Source organism: Cololabis saira, chromosome 9 (assembly GCF_033807715.1).
Source record: "Cololabis saira isolate AMF1-May2022 chromosome 9, fColSai1.1, whole genome shotgun sequence".
Taxonomy (NCBI): domain Eukaryota; kingdom Metazoa; phylum Chordata; class Actinopteri; order Beloniformes; family Belonidae; genus Cololabis; species Cololabis saira.
The window spans coordinates 11817918-11837245 of NC_084595.1; the positions used below are offsets into that span (position 1 = coordinate 11817918).

Here is a 19328-nt window from a genome sequence, read left to right on the forward strand (position 1 = left end):
TATTGACATTGTGGCTGACCTCTACCAGACTATGAGCATTAAGACTGCGACTAGGAAGAATCGGGGGTCGGAGTCGGAGGCTGACAACCGCATCGTTGTCCATGTGATGGACATGCTAAACAAGGGGATCAGGTCAGTTACAGTTCGAACAGTCGACTCTGATGTAGTTGTCATCCTGCTAGGGTTCACTACAAAGTTCCTGTCAGTATGTTGTGACTTGCAACTTATCGTTGAATTTGCCGTTCCGGACAAACGCAAGTTCTACTCAATCACAGAAGCACACAAGAAGCTTGGTGGAGATGTGGCTGATGCCATGCCTGTGTTCCATTCTTTCAGTGGCTGTGATTCTGCGAGTGCCTTCTTTGGCCACTCAAAGAATGCTCAATTCAAAGCCTGGATGAACCACAGTAAGTTGACAGAGCTCACTGCTGCATTGAGAGGACTAAGTTGCTGCCCTGATATCGAGACAATTAAGAACATCATGGAAGTTATTGAACCCTGGGTAATGAGCTGGTACAACAAGGCTGGACTGTACGACTGTGTGAGTATAGATGGACTCAGATTCCAGCTGTTCAAGCACTCTGTTAAAGATGAGCTGCGAGACCTGCCCCCAAGTAAGGATGCACTTCTACAGCATCTGTTGAGAGCTGCATTCCAGGCAGGATGGCTGTGGGGGAACAGCCTTCTACAACTCCCTTGTCCCCCGGTTGTTGAATGGGGATGGATTACCGATGGGGAGGAACTCTTCGTCAGGTGGAGCACAATTTCCGCAGGAGACACATTGTCTCGGGTAACAGGGGTGTGTAGCTGCAGAACTAATAAATGCACCTCATGTTCTTGTGCTGGCAGGGGGATGAAATGTCTCATATATTGCAAGTGCCTAAGCAAGTGTTTGAATCCTGTGTGATGGGATGTGTGATATGTTTAAATAAAGTTTTTTGAGGCTTCACATGGTTTGCTTTGTTTCTTAGGTGGTTGTTGGGGTCCTCATCTTCTAACAATGACTCAACTTAAACAATAGTAGGGGCCTATGCCCCATGAGTAGATCTAGAACTTTGGCCCAAACAAACTGCATGGCCTTCATGAGCAGATTTGGCTGAAGTGGCTTGGGTATTGATCAATTCAGTGATAAAAAAGGGTTTTTCTTGAATATCCCAAAAAGTAAAGGTTTTAGGCCATGTGTTTCTTCATAACACTAATATAAATGTGTCATTCCCGCATCTTTTGAGCCCAAAGTCAACTCTGTACGACCTTCAGGAGCTGAGATACAGAATGTTGCGTGCAAAAAGTGGGTGTGGTCGTTTTGGACCCTTCGCCTACCTAAATTTTTGGGCTCCTTGCATTTTTTTCTTTATTGGACCCTAAATAAACAGAAAAACATTGGCTCAAATGTTAATCATAATTTGCAGCCTTGACCCCATTTTTGCCCCAAACTAACCAGACTATAAGGTAAATGTGTCAGGAAGCAGTGTGTGTGACGGTTTAAGTAAACCAGATGTGAACATTGGACAATCTGGTCTACTGCCTGAGTCATGGTTGTTATGGATTCTGAAATAAAATAAGCAATTATATTAACATATTTTCTCTATTCCTGCTTCATACTGTCCAGGTCTTGTAGGCAAGCTGGCGCTAATGCTTGCTGGCACAAGGCAATGACTGCAGGTCATCAGCCACGGCACCATCCAGGCCTCCTTTCACACATCACTTCACTTTAGAAACACCAGAAACCTATAACTGCAAGTTTGTGGACAAAGAACCCAAAGAAAACCCACATCCACGGGGAAAAAATGCAAACGAGGGTGGAAATGTTACTTCAATATCAGAAGGGAGCAATAAAAATACTTTTTTTTCAAGGGAATATGTGTAGGTTGTGGGTATTATGCTGAAGTCGGCATCATCTGCTCTGGTCCTGCTACTTGTGCTGTCTTTTGAAGTCTCAAGCATTCTCCCTGACTTCAACCTTCCACCTCCATCACTGAAAACAAGCTGCGTTTCTTTGAATCGATGCGTGTTTTCATTTGTAGAACTCTATATTATTCAGCACAACACCTATGGTGCGTCTACGCTTGTACAAGGGCTTCATGTTTCATTAAAGACATACAAGATGAACAAATACACCCGAGACCGTCTGCCTCTCTGGCTGTTGCTGTTCTGCTCTTGGTTGCTTTTCCATTATGAAAATCTGATCCTTTTTCTCAGCCATGTGGATTGACTTGACTGCCTACCAAATCAACAAATGTAGTTAATATTCAGCAGTAGCAGACGCACCTGAGCTTTTCCCACCTGAGCTAAAGCAAATACATTCTTTTTTAGTTTTCCGGAGACAGCAGATCCAATTTTATCAATATCTTAAAGTCTAGATCCCTGTGAAACAAACCTGAAAGTTACTGTTTCAACTTGGAGTTTTGTCTCATATATAGTCAAAAATATCTATATTATGTTAGAGATACATTATTACAAGACAAACACCTGTTTGATTAAATAAAGCTCCAGGTGATGTATACATCACCAATGTATATATTATTTTTTATGCAGGTTACAATTACCATTTAAACAGTCACAGCCTCTTTACAGATGCCACTGATGCCAGAAAGTCCTCCATAAAAGGCAAAATAGTGCCCCTCCCTTTTGTTTCTAGGCCTGTGTTGAAAAAAAATTGGATTTTCCGATTCTAAATTGATTCTCAAATTAATTCCTAAAAATCGATTCTCATGTCTAAAGATCGATTTTTTTAAATTTTTTTTTTCTTCATCATTTTCGCCAGGTGAACTTTAATCCCAGTAGTCGGACACAGTTTGTCATGACACTTCTGAAAAATGCCAGGTGCTTCATGGCAATATGTGTGCGTGGTGACAGAATAAATTAGATAAGCTAAAATGATTTGTTTACTGCATGAACGGTTGCAATTTCTTTCTTTTTTGCACTTTAAATGGATATTGAAAGGCCTGTTTGAGTTATTTATTTCTTAGTTATTTCACAATAATTATTGTGAAATTATTATTTCACTAGTTATTTTACAGTCATATAATTCAGGCAACAGCTCAAAAAACATTTTAAATAACACTAAGCCAAATCAATATTGAATCGGATCGAATTGAATCATGATAATCGATTATGAATATTAAGAATCGGAATCGAATCGATTCTTGACATTTGAATCGATACCCAGTCCTATTTGTTTCTACCTCCTTCAAGAGCAGTCGCAGACAATTTCTGCAAAATATTTTTCTTAGATTGTTTTCTGGGTCAAAGGCAGGAAGACAGAGCAGCAACATTTTAAAACATCTGCAACCTTTTCTTGGGCATTTAATATTAGGAGTTGCACTTCAAATGTATTTCATTCAAATACATAAAACAGCATTATCAGATTTACAATGATGCATGTATGGGAAGCACTTCTCCTCTCAAACTTGTAAACTACTGAAATCTTTATAAACAACTCTACCGAAGGACTTCTCTAACTGCAACACAAAGCCAACTCCGGCTCCGGGCCCCTCCAGTGGAGCAGTGTGGAAACAAGAGACCTGCTAGTGTTGATGCTCTCTGTCGTCAAGGAATTTTACGCGGTTTCAACTTATGTGAAAAGAGAAGATTATGTTAATTTCCTCGTGGTGCCATCTTGAAGATTCAGAGCTATCAGTATTTGGAGTTTCAGCTTTAATAAACTTGATTTGTTCAGCCATTACTCAAGCGTGACGATCTGAAAGTAATTATCAGCGGTTCAAACAAAAGACCAAAGACAGCTATCAGTGGCAGCTCTGCTCAAGACGGAAATGACACGGGTGATCAAATGGCCTCGCTGATGAAACAATCATACATTTCAGTCAGCCTTTTACACTGCTCTACGTACGGTTACTGTTTAACAATATCCATCGATCTGTTGTCTTTACTCCTAAACCACCTGCTCTTTGGACAACGTATATGTAAATATATCAAAAAACCTGCATGTTCAGACATTTATGGCTTCCATTTCACCTGATTCACAAGTCTCCGGAGCTTCACCTTTGATGCACTTAAACTCCTGGGCCAAGTAGAATCAGGTAATTAAACCCATCACTAAAATATCCTGATTTTTCCAAGAATTTGTAGAAAAGGCTGAAGTTGATTTGATTTATTTTATTTTTGTACATGTAAAAAAACAAAAAAGACCCAACACTGACCCCTGGGGGACTCCACACTCAATGTCCAAACGTTGTGACTGATTTTTCTCCCATCTTCACAAATTGTTTCCTGTTCTTTAAGTAGCTTCTGACCCACTGTAATGCACACCCCCTTATCCCATATAGTTCCAATTTATTGAATAATATTTCATGGTTTATTGTATCGAAAGATTTTTTTAGATCAATGAATAAACCAACTGCGTATTTTTTTTCATCTATGGAATTTATGGTTACTTCAGTGAGTTCAGTTAAAGCTTGCGCTTGTTCAGGTTTTTCGGGAATCCATACTGACTGTCAGATAGTAAATTGTGTTTGTCTATGAAATTTTCTAATCTGTTATTAAATAGTTTTTCTAAATTTTTGAGAATTGTGGGAGAAGAGAAACAGGTCCGTGATTTGTGAAGTGTTGTTTGTCTCCAGTTTTGTACAACGGCATAACTTTAGCTATTTTCATGCCATTGAGGAATTGACCAGTTTGCAACGATAAGTTAAAAATATGCGTTAGAGGTTTGGAAATCTCATCAACAACCTTTTTTACTATTTTCATGTCTATTCCATTATAATCAGTTGATGTTTTGTTTTTGCATTTATTCACAATATCTATAATCTCCTTTTCCTCCACAGGTTTAAGGAACATTGTGTTAGGATTTGTTTCTATAAGATTATCATTAGATGTCACTGGATCTGGGATTTTTTGTGCTAAATTTGGTCCAACACTTACAAAAAAATGTATTACATTTATTAACCACTTCATCCATGTTATGTATGATCTTATCATTTTCTATAAAAAACTGCGGATAATTAATCTGCCTATAGTTATTTCTGATTATGCTGTTTAATAAGTAGTGCTGTTATATCTCAGGTTTTGACAAGTTTTAATTAGACAAGGAGCAAACAGTAAAGCTTAGTGAAAATATTTTGCTTGCTGTTGTTGTAAAACCTATTTTTGGTATCTGTAAAGTGCAAACCAATGCATTGAGTTGTTGCTAGCAGAAAGAGGTGTCCACGTTGGCCTGCTGGGGACTTTCTGAGGGTGTCACGGTGGATACATTTATACACTCTAAACTTGGACACACAGCAAAATGAGAGATGACAGAAATACAGCGCAGCTCTATTGTGCCTCAGAGGTAAACTGCCCAACCTCTTCAAGGTTTCCACAAGCAGAATGACTGTAGCATTTTACCAAAAGTATTCATTTCATTCATTCATTCATTCATTCATTTTTGTAAATCTCAGCTTTAAAAATTAATGAAAATTTGCAAATTTAATTTCAACATTGATCGTAAAAACAAAAATTGGGTGAGAAAGGCTCTCAAGTGTGCAGGCCTCACATCGACCCACAATGGAGGCCGAAGTCCCAGGTGATGCTCACACGGGGGCTTACGGACCTCAATCATTCTTTTTTCTTCACACCTGAGCAGTAACAAACACTTCTCTCTGGCTTAATCATTGCTGCCACCCTTTCCAAATGCCAAAGGGGCTGCTGTGTCTGTTCCCACACAACTGGCATTAAATAAATCAAAATCTAAGAAAAGACCAGCAACATTCTATCCCATAAAATAAATAAACACAACTATAGCAGGAAAGTAAAACCAATTAAATGGGGCTTACTGAGAAGGTTTTAACAGATTTTTGCTTTTGGAGATTGCAGGAGGATTGAGCTAGTGTGCTGAGTTTTCTATAATATTCAATTTATTTTCCAATTTTTCTTAAAATGTACAAATTCTATTATTTATTGATGTTGTTCTGACATATGGCAAAGAAAGTGAATAACTACCAGTATTTTCTTGCAGTCTTGTATCATCCGACCAGCCGTTAATAATCTTTCAATTGATATTAATTGACGGCACTGAATGTGAGAGGACATTTCACTCTATCAGCGATTTATTAGAAATCTGTAACCAGATTTAAAGAATCACTTCCGTTTTAATATTGTGCCAGTACAGGAGAGGTTACCTCCAGTCACAGGAGCAGATAAAAGCTGCATATTTCAAAGAGGACTCTGAGAAACGTGGAAAGTGATGTTCCGCTCTTTAAAAAAACTAATTCACCTCCTCCGGAAAGACAGCCTGACAACCTTCGTGTTCTACAATTGCAAAGATCCTTGTTTTGATGGTAATCATAACTGGATTGATTTGATTTGGACTGTATAGGATTTCTGTGTCATTATTTTAATTTAAATGTATTTGTTTTAATTAGTACACTACAAATCACATGAATTGAATTAAACTGAATTAACTTGAATTAAATATTTGTAACTATGCAATTTGGGAACAAATAACCAAAGCAATGAAAGAGATGATCAAACTGGGCTTTAACGCTAACTGTGATGATATCCTACGAATGTCATCTATTTCTAGCAGAAAGAAAATGTACCGGCAACATCCAGATACAGTATGGATGTGATGTCTCAGAGAAGAAGTAGTGAATAAAAACTGAAAGGGGAAACATTAAGTGGTGCCTTTGCAGCAGTGAGAGATACAGCTGCTAGTGTTGGGATCCTGCTGGGTGAACGTCTCCCCTACCTTTTCCTAAAATCCCTTTTCTTACTGTACCTCTTCAGCTGCAGAAGCGTGATTAAATCACAGTGATTTCCATGCTTCTCTACTGTGGTTTCAGTGTTACCTGTGTGTGTGACAGGAGCCAGGGGCATGTAACTAGATTTCTGCATCTCTTGATTGGTACCATGAATAGCAAGAGAGTGGCGAGGCTATTACTGTAAGTGAGCAACATGTGAATGCAGCCTGTTGTTATCTTTAATTTTTATTTTCAGTTCCTAACGAGACAGCTCGAACTTGATCTTGGAAAAGGTTACGCTGATGGATATCCTGCAGACATAGATCATTATTGTCTATCCATGCCCTGAGATGCTAAAATGACAGCGATTCAAGCGTGATCAGCTGAGGTCATGGAGATGGCTTTATCTGGCGTTGCAGTGTGACGAACATACAACATACAAACACACAAGCGCAGGCACATATCCACAAACAGCAGCATAAATAATAAACATATTCCATATTCCTTAGATAAAGGCACACAGTTATCCATCCACACTGCAATCACACATGCAGATGATTACTTGTACAGATATATCTGCTCCTGCATGTAATCATAGACCCCACACAGACAAGTGCACACAGATGCTATGCAAAATATATAAATATATAAATAAATAAACAAAAAAACAGGAAGATGCAAAGAAAAACAACTGTGAACCTAAGAGGTTGTATACTACAGAGCTGGCTTCTCAGTGCTTTGGTTTTTATTCAGTATCATGTCCAAAAGGAACCACCCATGATTGACAGGGTATGAAACTGGATCAATAAAGTAAAAAGGAAAAAAGGAAAAACGGATTCCTCGTGTGAGCCATCACACTTAGTAACCTCCACCTTCCACAAAATTCCTATTGGACTTCTGTTAGTAATATTCTTTAGTTTTCCTTTTATGAGTTCTTTACATGATTTTTTTTTTTCAGCAAGCCTGGCTGCTACATCTTCATAACACTCCTTTTTGCTGTTAATGACTTTGTGGAGGATAAATCATCTTTTGTTCACAAGGTTTCAGACGTGGAAACATGATTTTGACAACATGAAATGCCTTGCCTGGCGCCTCTCGTGCACAGCAGAGTTGCGGTGTAAAGGCTGATTTATGGTTCCGCGTTACACCAACACAGAGCCTACGCCGTAGGGTACGCGGCGACGCACACCGTACGGTGTGCGTCACCGCGTAACCTACGCCGTAGGCTCTGCGTCGATTTAACGCGGAACCATAAAATTCCGGCTTAACCCGCAGCATACCTGTCCAGAGCGATGGCAGTCATGGAGTAGATGCTGGCAAACACCGCAGCCAGGGGGAAGAAGTTGTGGAAGCGGCAGTAGATCTGTCCGAAGTACCACTCGTTGTGCACCGCGTAGACGAAGTTGATGACCGTGTTGAAGGCGGACATGGAGGCTTCGGCGAACGCCAGGTTCAGGAGAAAATAGTTGGTGACTGTCCTCATGCGTTTGTGCGCCACGATGATCCACATCACTGTAAAATTGCCTACTATGGACACGACCACAATGCACATGTATGCGATGGTCCAGAGGACGATTCTCCACACCGGCTGCACAAACACGTTCGTGCTCGTTTCATTAAAGTTGATGGTGTCATTTGGCACATCGGTGGTACTGAATACAGAATCCATTGTGGTGTTTATGCTAAAAGACGCGATTAAACCCTAAAATCAATGCCCTACAAAGGTAATGATTCCGATACCAAATACAAAACAAAACAACAGGTAGGTTCGGAAAACGTCTCCGCCTTTTACGCACGCCCGAAGCGCCACAAGTACTTTTCTGATCGGAGTTTTGATTGTGGTCTGCGAGGTGTCCGCTCTCTTTAGTGTCGTAGGTTCAAGGATTGGAAATTTGTTATCTATTTGAAGCAACAGTTCCATAAAAATCTAATTTTCATTTTTCCGCCATGCGTAAAAACCGAGAGGCGGATTTTACGCGCGGCACAGCGTCGGAACACGCGTGCGCTCCTTCCATTTGTCTCACAGAAGAGAAAGCTCGGCTTCGTCTTCTCGCTCTTTGCGTCTTAGAGCTCCTCTGCTCCAACTGAGGGGCTGCTGCGCACCCACTTATGGAGCCAATACACAGCCGTCCAATGAAAGGCTCGATGGTTACACTGCAAAAACTCAAAATCTTAACAAGAATATTGGTCTTATTTCTAGTTAAAATGTCTCATTTTGACTCATCACTGGAAAAAACAACAATTTTCACCTGTTTCAAGTAGATTTTCACTTAAAATAAGTCGAAAAATCTGCCAGTGGAACAAGATTTTTTTGCTTATAATGAGAAGATAAATCTTTTTCTACTCATTTCAAGTGAAAATTTACTTGAAATAGGTGAAAATGGTCAAATAACAAGTTATTTTTCTGGTAATGACTCTTGTTTTAAGTGTAATGAGATTTTTTGACTAAAAATGAGAAATTTTAACTAAAAATAAGACAAATATTCCTGGTAAGATTTTGAGTTTTTGCAGTGTACGATTATAGATGAGCTCAGGTAAGTCATTTCACCCGTTCAAGCCGCGGGGGGAGTTCAAAATGATCATCCTGTCTAAATACCTTCTGTCTGATTTCCTAAGCAGGGCAGCAAAGCAGAACAAAACCAAGAGAGCACAGCTAAATGAATCCACTAGTTAGCTGATTAATGAGAATTAAGAAGAACGACAGGGCAGTTGTGCTGATAATAATATCCACGTGTTGAAGGCAGCACTGTAGTCCTCTTATAGATTTCAAGGGACAGTGTTTCTCACGTTGTGTGTAATATGATGAGTGCATCACTGAATGTACTTTCCACTCACTGCCCCCTCTTGTGGTCTCACGGTCTCACAGTCTGAACTGTTGTGGGAAATGAGTGCACATGGCACCAAAAAAGCTCAGTAGCTGTCAAAAGCACTTTTGAAGGCTCCTTCACCTGTCACACTAAAAAAAGTCTCTCGTCAAAGTACAAACAAGAAAATTAGACAATGCATTTTTTTACAGATAGCCCATGCACTGAGCGGAGGCTCTGGGACATGTTTGTTCCTTCTCATCTTGGAGGCTCAGCACCGTACCAAAATCCACACGTGGATCTCCAGTCTCAAGCAAACAGATGTGTACTCGTAGTCCTGCAGAGTTTAAGAAATGCCATGACTGTAAGCAAGAGCAAATGTGTTATAGATATGTTGACGTCTGCCCAGCAGAGGATGGACGAGCTCAGTCAGAAGGCTGCTTCGTGGTACCAAAATGAATTCTGAAGCTGAATGAAACGTTACTCTCATCACTGCGCCTGTGTAAAAAGATGGGGCGTTTCTATAGCTACAGTTTTGTTGTTTAGAGTGTGGAAGTTTAAGTGACACTGAAGCATGGCTTTCAGTGAAAGGGCATCTTGGTATGTGACCAGTTTTCAGAATTTAATTTAGCAAATCTTCACTTGTTGTTTGTTGTATGTGCATTTTAATTTCTCAGCTGGTGTATTACTTTGATTAAAACTGAAGGTGTACAGCTGAATTACAATGAAAGTTGATTTGATCCTCACTCTTCTCCTAAGTGCCTAAACAGTAGGCCTGTGTTGAAAGAATCGATTTTCCGATTCTAAATCGATTCTCATATTAATTCCTAGAAAATTGATTTGTATGTCTAAAGATAGATTTTTATTCATCATTACAACTTTTGGTATTTTTTTGTTTATGCCCATAAAAGGAATTTTTTGTTGGACACAAGAATAAGTGTCGCCATGTTTTTGCCTTTAAATATGTTTAAAGGTATGAAAACATTAAAATTTTCAGTTATAATTGCATAAATTGTCTATATTTCATTACTTTATATACTGTCCTGGGGTTACATTTGCGTAAAGTGCTGAAAACCAAATTCTCAAGAATTAAAAACCGAAATACCCCAAAAATTGAAAAAATTAAGACGGAATGTGGGAAAAAATAAAACCGATTTCATACATCTCTGTTTGCTGCCCTGGATCTGTTTGGTAATTCTGCCACATGATGTTTCTGAAAGCAGTTCTATCAGCATTCTGGGAGCTGATTGGTCCTTACAGCATCATTAGCTGCAAATATTTGCTGTTGAATCTCAATATAATACTAGTATTAATATATTGCAGAACTACACAGTCATATAATTCATGAAAAAAAACACAGTTTTAATAACACTAACCCAAATCAATATCGGAATCGAATCAAATCGGATCGAATCAAATCTTGATAATCGATTCTGAATCTGAAAAATCGGAATGGAATCGATTCTTGACATTTGAATCGATCCTCATCCCTACTAAACAGCATATTATAACCATGAAAAATGCTTTACTAGTGAGGACATGGCAATGTTTATGTTTAGTTCATATTGCTAAAGTAATGGAGTACCGCCTCACAGGGACGATTTTAGACTTTCCAGAGATTTAAAGCAAAAGGAAAATACAAAATGAATGATCTGATCTTTATAATGTACAATACATCATCTTATTCACACATATTAATGTGCAGATTTATGAAAATGCTTTTTTTCCGAGGAAGAGTGCTTAGTGTGGCGTTTGTAACCTTTAAATGCCAATGAGCTTTGCATCATGATTGATTGAGAAAGGAAAAGATTAAATACAAAGAAAAGCTGCAGCCTCCGAATGCTATAAGCTATAAGCTTAATATCATTTAAGGCAAAGATTTTTAAAGAAAAACAGTCTCCCATAAAAAGAAAAGCTGTTGATCAAAGAACAAACATGCATTCATATGAATGGTTTACTGATCTGGGTACTGCAGATCTTTGACACTGCTCTGTCTCTATTCTCTGTCACTCACTGATCGAAATGCTGCTGCTTTCAAGCACGTTTGGTCTCTAACGCCAACGAGCCCCATATGACATCCTGGAGGACACGGCTGCGTCTGTAGTCCTTCCCGAGGTTCAATCAGGAAATACGGATAGAGATGTGTAGGCAGGTAGGGAGGTGGAGGCGGATTGTTGTCTAAATGCAAAAATGAATGATGAGAAAATAAGGAGAAATGTCTTGGGTTAACACCATGTTCAAGAAAAAGAAGTCAAAGTAAATCTGAGAATCCCTTTTTTAATTTGAATTTTCCATTTTCTCTAATGTTTCTCCAGTTTGGGCTGCACTTTGATATTGATGTATTTCTATTTATAATAGCCCGTTGACGTCCATGACAATTATAAAAGTCCAATTTCTATGACATTTTCAGTGAGTTCGAGGCAGCTAATCATGTCTTCTGTAGGATGTCAGAAATAGAGCTGAAGGATTCATAACTCTTACTGTATTACGAATTAAAAAATACAAGGCAGTGCACACTAGGGCACGTTACAATTCAACGTTGATTTCTGTAACTGTTTTCTTACTTTTTTTCTTTTTAACTTAAATTTTCCTATGATGGAAAGCCCCCAATACCCCCCCCAAAACTCATTGTACCCTCTGAAAATAACGTAACTTCAGATGGTGTCATGTTAAGAGAGTGGGATTTCAAAGTGAAACATGCACACACACACACACACACACACACACACACACACACACACACACACACACACACACACACACACACACACACACACACACACACACACACACACACAGTGATAGTTAACATTCTTCGTGCATCACTATAAACTTAAAGTTTCCACAATCCACACATAAAAAAGTGCTGTGATAGTTTGATATATCTTATTCCTGATTTATGTGAACCAAGTATTTGTAACCGAATAAGACTGGAAAATTCACTTCAAAGAACATTTCTCTTATGGCTATATTTTTTATTACTAAAGTAAGCTCTGTAGCATTTCTGTATTACTGTACTTCCTTATCAGATTATATCATCCATCCATCCATCCATCCATCCATCCATCCATCCATCCATCCATCCATCCATCCATCCATCCATCCATCCATCCATCCATCCATCCATCCATCCATCCATCCATCCATCCATCCATCCATCCATCCATCCATCCATCCATTTTGGCCGGTAAGAGGAAGCCTGAACATGGTGAGGAGGTGAGGTGAGAGGAAAAGTGTTTTGGAAAAAAATTATGGTAATAATATTTGTTTTCCCAGGCCTGACCTGCCCCACTCTGCCTCTAATGATTTAATCAGTCCTCATGCCTAAACCTAACTAACTAACCAATGAAGGCAACGAGTCAATTAGAGAAAGCTTAGAGTGGGTCATGCATTTTATCTTGCAGACACCACTACAGGATGTGCATCAGAGGGGATTTAGGAGTGGGGATACCCAATCCTGACTGAAAAGTAAGCAGGTAAATTCTTTATACCTGCTTAAACCCTGCACTACACCACTTCCTGGACTAATCCCTTTCTTTATGTTGGTATCTTTTCCTTCCCTGGGTCTGGTGCTCCCTGTAAAAGACTCACTCCTACATTCACCCTGTGCTTGGGATGGGCCATCAAATTGAAGTAAAGATTCAGTGTCATCCGCTGGATTATTGTTTATTATTTAACATCGTAAGAATTTACATGTGACTGCGATGGATTATAAATTGATGACAACAAAATCAATTTCACACTTCACAGGATTATTAATTCATTATAACTGGAATGAACTGGTCTATTACATTTAACTGCACTGAATCTGTTCCCGCTGTCTGTACAATGTCCTGAGAGGCCCTTTTGTTGTGAATGGACTCTTTACAAAATAAGTGAATGAAAAATCTCCCAATTTTAGATCTTCCACAATTTTTAACTCCAGTTCAAACATGAAAATCCTGAGACATGTGTGTTGTCTAATATAAAACGTAACTATGGATTTACAGAATTAAAGCTATGAGCTTAAGTCACAGTCACAGCAGTGTGTTCAACTCTCCATTGTTCAGAGACATTTAGGATTTTATCCCAGCTTGCACCTGCCACCACAATTGTTTTTAGGGGTTAAAGAATAGAGTATTATATAAAAATAATGTGATGTTATTTTTATCCAATTTAGCCTTTTTAATTCCTCTTTTTCCACAGATCTACTGTACTAAGATCTAAAGGACCTAGTACTGTCTGTATCACTGATGGATTTTGTGTCTGTACCAGAAAGAAAGAAAGAAAGGTTTGGTCATTTTATAATTTGCACTTTGACCTCTACTGGTGATGATTGGAAACTGCAGTTCTTCATCTTCCTGAGTAACATTTGTGTCTGAAGAATTAAAACATTTTAAATATAGTTATTTAAAAGACCCATTAAACGTTTATTGGGCTGGAGAAAAAAGTAAGCAAAATTTGGCAGCAGTGAACTCAGTTACATGAATGTTTTCACTTGTAACATAATGTTTATGTTTATGTTTATTGAAGGATCCCCATTAGAGACACATGACTGAGCCTCTAGTCTTCCTGGGGTCCTGAATAAAACAAATACAATACAAATGTACAGCTAAAAATACAATTTAAAATAAAAACAGAAAATAAAAATAAAAAATAAAATAAAATACAAAGAACACAGATACAAAGAACAAATTCACATTATAAATCAAAAGAACAGATTTACAAATCACAGTTATGTACTTGGCAAATTGGCTAGGTATATCTTGATATTCTTTTTGAAAGTAATTTTGCTATGTATTGTAGAAAATATATTTTTGGGCAGTGCATTCCAGAGGGTTATTGACCTATATATACCAGTATGTTTCAGACAGTTTGATTTAGGTGTGGTTTGTATTCTTATGTTACCAGAAGCTGCTCCCCTGGTGTTGTAACCATGTTCAGAAGTCATTTCTAACTGGTGAGCCAAGCTATACGGCTTGCCAGTGGAAATAATGTTCCGCAGTAGCATTATAAGACTCACTGCTAATTTCTTTTCAACCATTAGCCATGCCAGATGTTCATGCATATAACTAATACTTGTCCTGTATGAACAGCCTAATGCCAGACGAGCCGCTTTATTCTGCGCAATCTGCAACTTTTTCAGATCCGATTGTGTAGCTGATGACCAGATAACAGGGCAGTATTCTAAATGAGACAAAACCAAAGAATGAATAACAGATTTCATTATCGAGGGAGTGATGAATGCAGAACACTTCCTAGTCATCCCAATTCCTCTTCCCATTTTGACGACAATATTATTTATATGTTTGGACCAAGATAGAGAGCTATCTATAGTTACTCCCAGAAGTTTTATAGTGTTCACCTGTTCTATTTGTGTGGTGCCAATTGACAGTTTTAACTGAGGACTCTTACCTAACATGTGTCTAGATCCAAGCACAATGGCCTTTGTCTTAGAAATATTTAACACCAGCTTGTTGCTCTCAATCCATTTGTAAGTGTCTACTAAAGCCATATTTAAGGTGTCAGTTACAGCTTGCTCAGATGTGTCCGCGCTATATAATGTTGTGTCATCGGCATACATAATTGTATTAACATTATTTATACCCAATGGCAAATCGTTTGTAAAAATAGAATATAGCAAAGGCCCTAGGCAGCTACCTTGTGGAACTCCACAGTTAATGGGGTTCCATTTTGAATAGCTGCCATTAAAGAAGACACTCTGTTTCCTCCCTGAGAGATAATGAATAAACCAAGATAATGCATTGGAGGTGAAACCATAACACTGTAACTTATCTACAAGCAAGGTGTGATCAATTACATCAAAAGCAGCACTAAAATCCAGCATAACAGCACCTACTAATTTCCTATTATCCATAGAAGATAACCAATCGTCATTCATTTGTAAAAGTGCAGTGCTTGTGGAATGACCTTCCCTGTAAGCATGCTGGAAGGGTGAGAGTAAATCATTATTGGAAAAGTAGTCCATGACCTGCTTGAATACAATTTTTTCTATTATTTTGCTTAGCAACGGTAAAATACTGATAGGACGGCTGTTTGGACCAGTAAATGTTTTATTCTTGTCTTTTGGAAGTGGGATGATTTTAGCATCCTTCCATACTGTTGGATGTACCCCTCTATTTAAACACTGATTGAATATATGACATATAGGAGTAGCTACAGAATGTACCACCAGTTTCAATATTCTACTGTCTTCACTTCTGCACTTCTGCTCTGGATATTTAGCTTTTCAATACAATTGTATGACCCCAAGAACATGTGAATAGTCAAAGAACAAACCTTCAATATGGATATTGAGCACTTTGAAAGTCTGCACTGAACTATCTGTATTAATGTGGAGAGTTCCACAGCCCTCACAATTCATTGACGTCCTGCTCAAAGAGTTCTGAAATGAAAAGTCCTGACCCCGGAGGTCACATGAAACATGAGAATACAGAGAAACAAGCCACAAGTTATAATTAAAGTATATTAAAGGGCAAAGGTGTCACTGCCAATCCCCAAATCCCCCAAATAGGTCTAAACATAAATGAAGGTAATTCTTCATTACTGGAATGAATCTGACTGTCAACCTGAACTGCAGCCGCTGAGCAAAAACATGTGAACATGAATCCATTCTTTATCCTTTTAAATGTCTGATGAAACTACTCACCTGAAACAGTGTTGGTGACGTCTGCAGCAGAAGTGGGTGTATTGTTTTAAAGAGCTTGGCTATCAAATACTAAAAAGACTTTCTTCTAAACATTCAATTTTAAAACTTCTTGGCCTTAATTGGCTACAACGAAATTATTCAAATGATTTTTCAAATGAGTGACTAACTTCTACTGCCTTTCTTTCAGGGAGTCGGCTTCAATATGAATATAACATTAACTACAGATTTATCCTTTTGTGCTACACAATTATGGATTTTCAACAAATTATTCCTCATCCTCCAATTTTAAACACTGGACAACTTCTATCCTCCAAGTGTATGAGACAAACTCTTCTGTAAATTATTTCTCCTTGAAGTCAGTTCTTCTTCTGAAAGCTAATTTTTATTTGAAAAGTTCCCTCCATCTTTAAAGTTTTATTCATAAATAAATTACTTTAAATGATGGAATTGTTTAATAAAAGCCAGTAAATCATGTGATCTGTAACAGTCAAATTATCATAAGATGATGTGTCAAAGAGGAACGGTGAAGGACACACATGCACACACCTTAAAAAAACATCTGCTGCCTGATTAAAATGCACATATATGTAATGGATAAAGGTTTTAAGAAAATCATGGTATTAACCACTTATATACTTATATATATATATATATATATATATATATATATATATATATATATATATGCAGACAGTAAAAAAAAAAGATGGTATTTAACAAGTACGTTTGTAAACTTCTGTAATAGTAAAATAAGTTTCCTGTTTTTTACAGAGCAGGATTCAGGTTAGGGGTTGTCAGTCTGTAACTATGCATTTTTCATGATTTCAGCAAAACTGTGTGCTTTCTGATTCAGAATTATCGCAAAGAGTTTCCTTTTTAACCCTAACCAACTGAGGCTGATAAAAAACGTTGAAATGTTATTGAATATTGGGGCACCCCACCCTGTCTGGTGAAAAGAAGCGGCCTGTTCACTCCTCAGGTTAAGAAAGAGACCTGAGCTCAGTGCAGGGCCTCCCGGGGTTGGTAGAGGATGGCAATACCAAGGACTGACTTAGCACGGGGTGGTAAAAATGGGAAAAAACTGGGGATAAAAATATTGTAGGGAAATGTTATTGAATATTTTCAGCCTTACAGGGCTCAAACTTTCTGGTGGGATGTTCTGCAAGGCAACAACCCCTCATGGGGGTTTAACTTTCCATTGTAAACATGGCCATGTAACATTTTGGGAGCGCATTAACACTAAAGTAAAACAAAGCAATTATTGAAAGTTCTAAGTGATGGTTTTGGACCCAAAAAATTGTGAAAATGTTTTTGACTCTATTCAAATCAAATCAAATCAAACTTTATTTATAAAGCACCTTTCATACAAAAAATGCAACACAAAGTGCTTTTCATAAAACATAAACATAAAATGTATTAGTGCCCCCCGCCCCCGTCAGACATCGTTAGCTGGAGGTGATTTGAGTTGTCAGGTGGAAATCTAGCTGCCACAACCATGGTGAGCAAAAGCTACTTGCACCCTGTGCACGTGCACATAAGCTGCACCACATAGTTGGTGATGGAAGTTTGGTCCGGCCTTAGTTTTCTGAAGACACATGCCATGGGATTAATCAGACGGTGCACTAACAATAACAGCTGTCATGATGCAAGTTTAAGTCCCGCTTTTGAGCAAGCCTGTTATCCACATCTGTGGAAACACCAGTACCGAAAGAGGATTTACATGATTTCATGGTTGGTATGGTTGCACCTTTTGCACCTGTTCTGATAAATACAATTGCCCGGGTGGCAAATCTCAGAATATCTATGTGCCATTTCACTCAGCGAGTTTTGATTGCGTCTTTACTCCCCTACCTGCATCCTGGCGAGAGCTACAGACCACCAGAAAATGCCAAATGTCAAAAAGCCATTTTCCAATGTAAACATGTGAGATTTTAGCGCTTTGAAAGTCTGCATTGTTTTCTATGTGTTTTAGTATCGAGACCTTAAAATGTCCTGATGTACTGCTCAAAGAGCCCTGAGATGAAAAACCCTAGAAGTCACATGGTACAGAAACTATAGGGAATAATAGAAGTCAAGCTATATTAAAGGTTCGAAAGTCATCCAGGCAAGCACTTTTTCCAAACGGTAACAGTTCAGGATTTCCTCCAGCAACAATAAAGGAGATGATAATTAATAAAGGGGATGTTTTCTTTATCATTTCATGTTTCGACTGATGGCTCCAGTCTTTTCCGCGTGTCGTTAATCAGCTGTTTTTCTGGGGTGTGGCTATCATCACCATCATCCGGGATGAGGGCGTGTTCATGGCAGAGACTGTCGGACAGTGGCAGGTGCGGTCAGCAAGTCAAATACCTGCCAAAGATCTACAACCACTCACTCACCATGAAGTGGTTGATGGCATGTTGAGGGGTACTTGTAGAAGTAGTTCATATGGAAAATACTTTCTCGTTCTCACAGGAACATTTGTGTCCATCCTGACAGCCTGGCCCTGCACCTTTACCACAAAAACTCTGACTAAACCAACCATCATCACATCAGTCAGTACAGACTGATGTACGTCAACATGGACAGTCATGGGGGACTGGAGTTCATCCTGCCCTTTATCATGTGCTCATATCAGATTTCCTTTCATTTCCTTTAAAGCTACTGAGAAAAACTAAACTAGATAAAAGTGAAACATGATCTGTGATCTGTAAACAATCATGTATCTTTAAAAGATTTGGAGAACTTTTAATTTTTTGTTTTTAATTAGTGAGTCCAGCTTCTCTCAGAAAAGCCAGCAGGAACCCAAATCGATAAAGAGCATCTTCGTTTGTGCACATGCAGCCTCAAAAATACATCTGAAAAATAACTCATCCACCCTCCTTCGCCCTTCACGCCACTATGATCCAGTCTCCATGTTCAAAATCAACATTCAGGAATCACCAACATGCAGAAATGAATCTGATTTTCTTCACCTGCATCCAGTGGTTTCATGTGCAGTGTTTCAAAACTACTGTACACATAGAATTCCTAATTTTGGGTCCACCAGCAGCGATTAACATCTGCCCACCGATGAAATCCTCGTCCAGACTCCAACGGCAATGATTAACATCTACCTGCAGATAAAAATGCTCTCTCCAGCTCCCCCTGCACCGAGTAACATCTACCTGCAGATGAAACCCTCGTCCAGTCTCCCAATGCAATTATCATCTTCCTGCA

General features: G+C 38.6%; 1 protein-coding gene across 1 annotated transcript in view; it reads right to left on the bottom strand.

The window, feature by feature from the left end:
- tacr1a (tachykinin receptor 1a) overlaps window positions 1–8346 on the bottom strand; it is a 60322-nt gene extending 51976 nt beyond the window's left edge. Inside the window, exon 1 of the mRNA XM_061729763.1 lies at window positions 7958–8346. Coding sequence (XP_061585747.1) covers window positions 7958–8346 — 389 coding nt within the window. The remainder of the gene's footprint in view (window positions 1–7957) is intronic.
- Between the last annotated feature and the right edge of the window lie 10982 nt (window positions 8347–19328).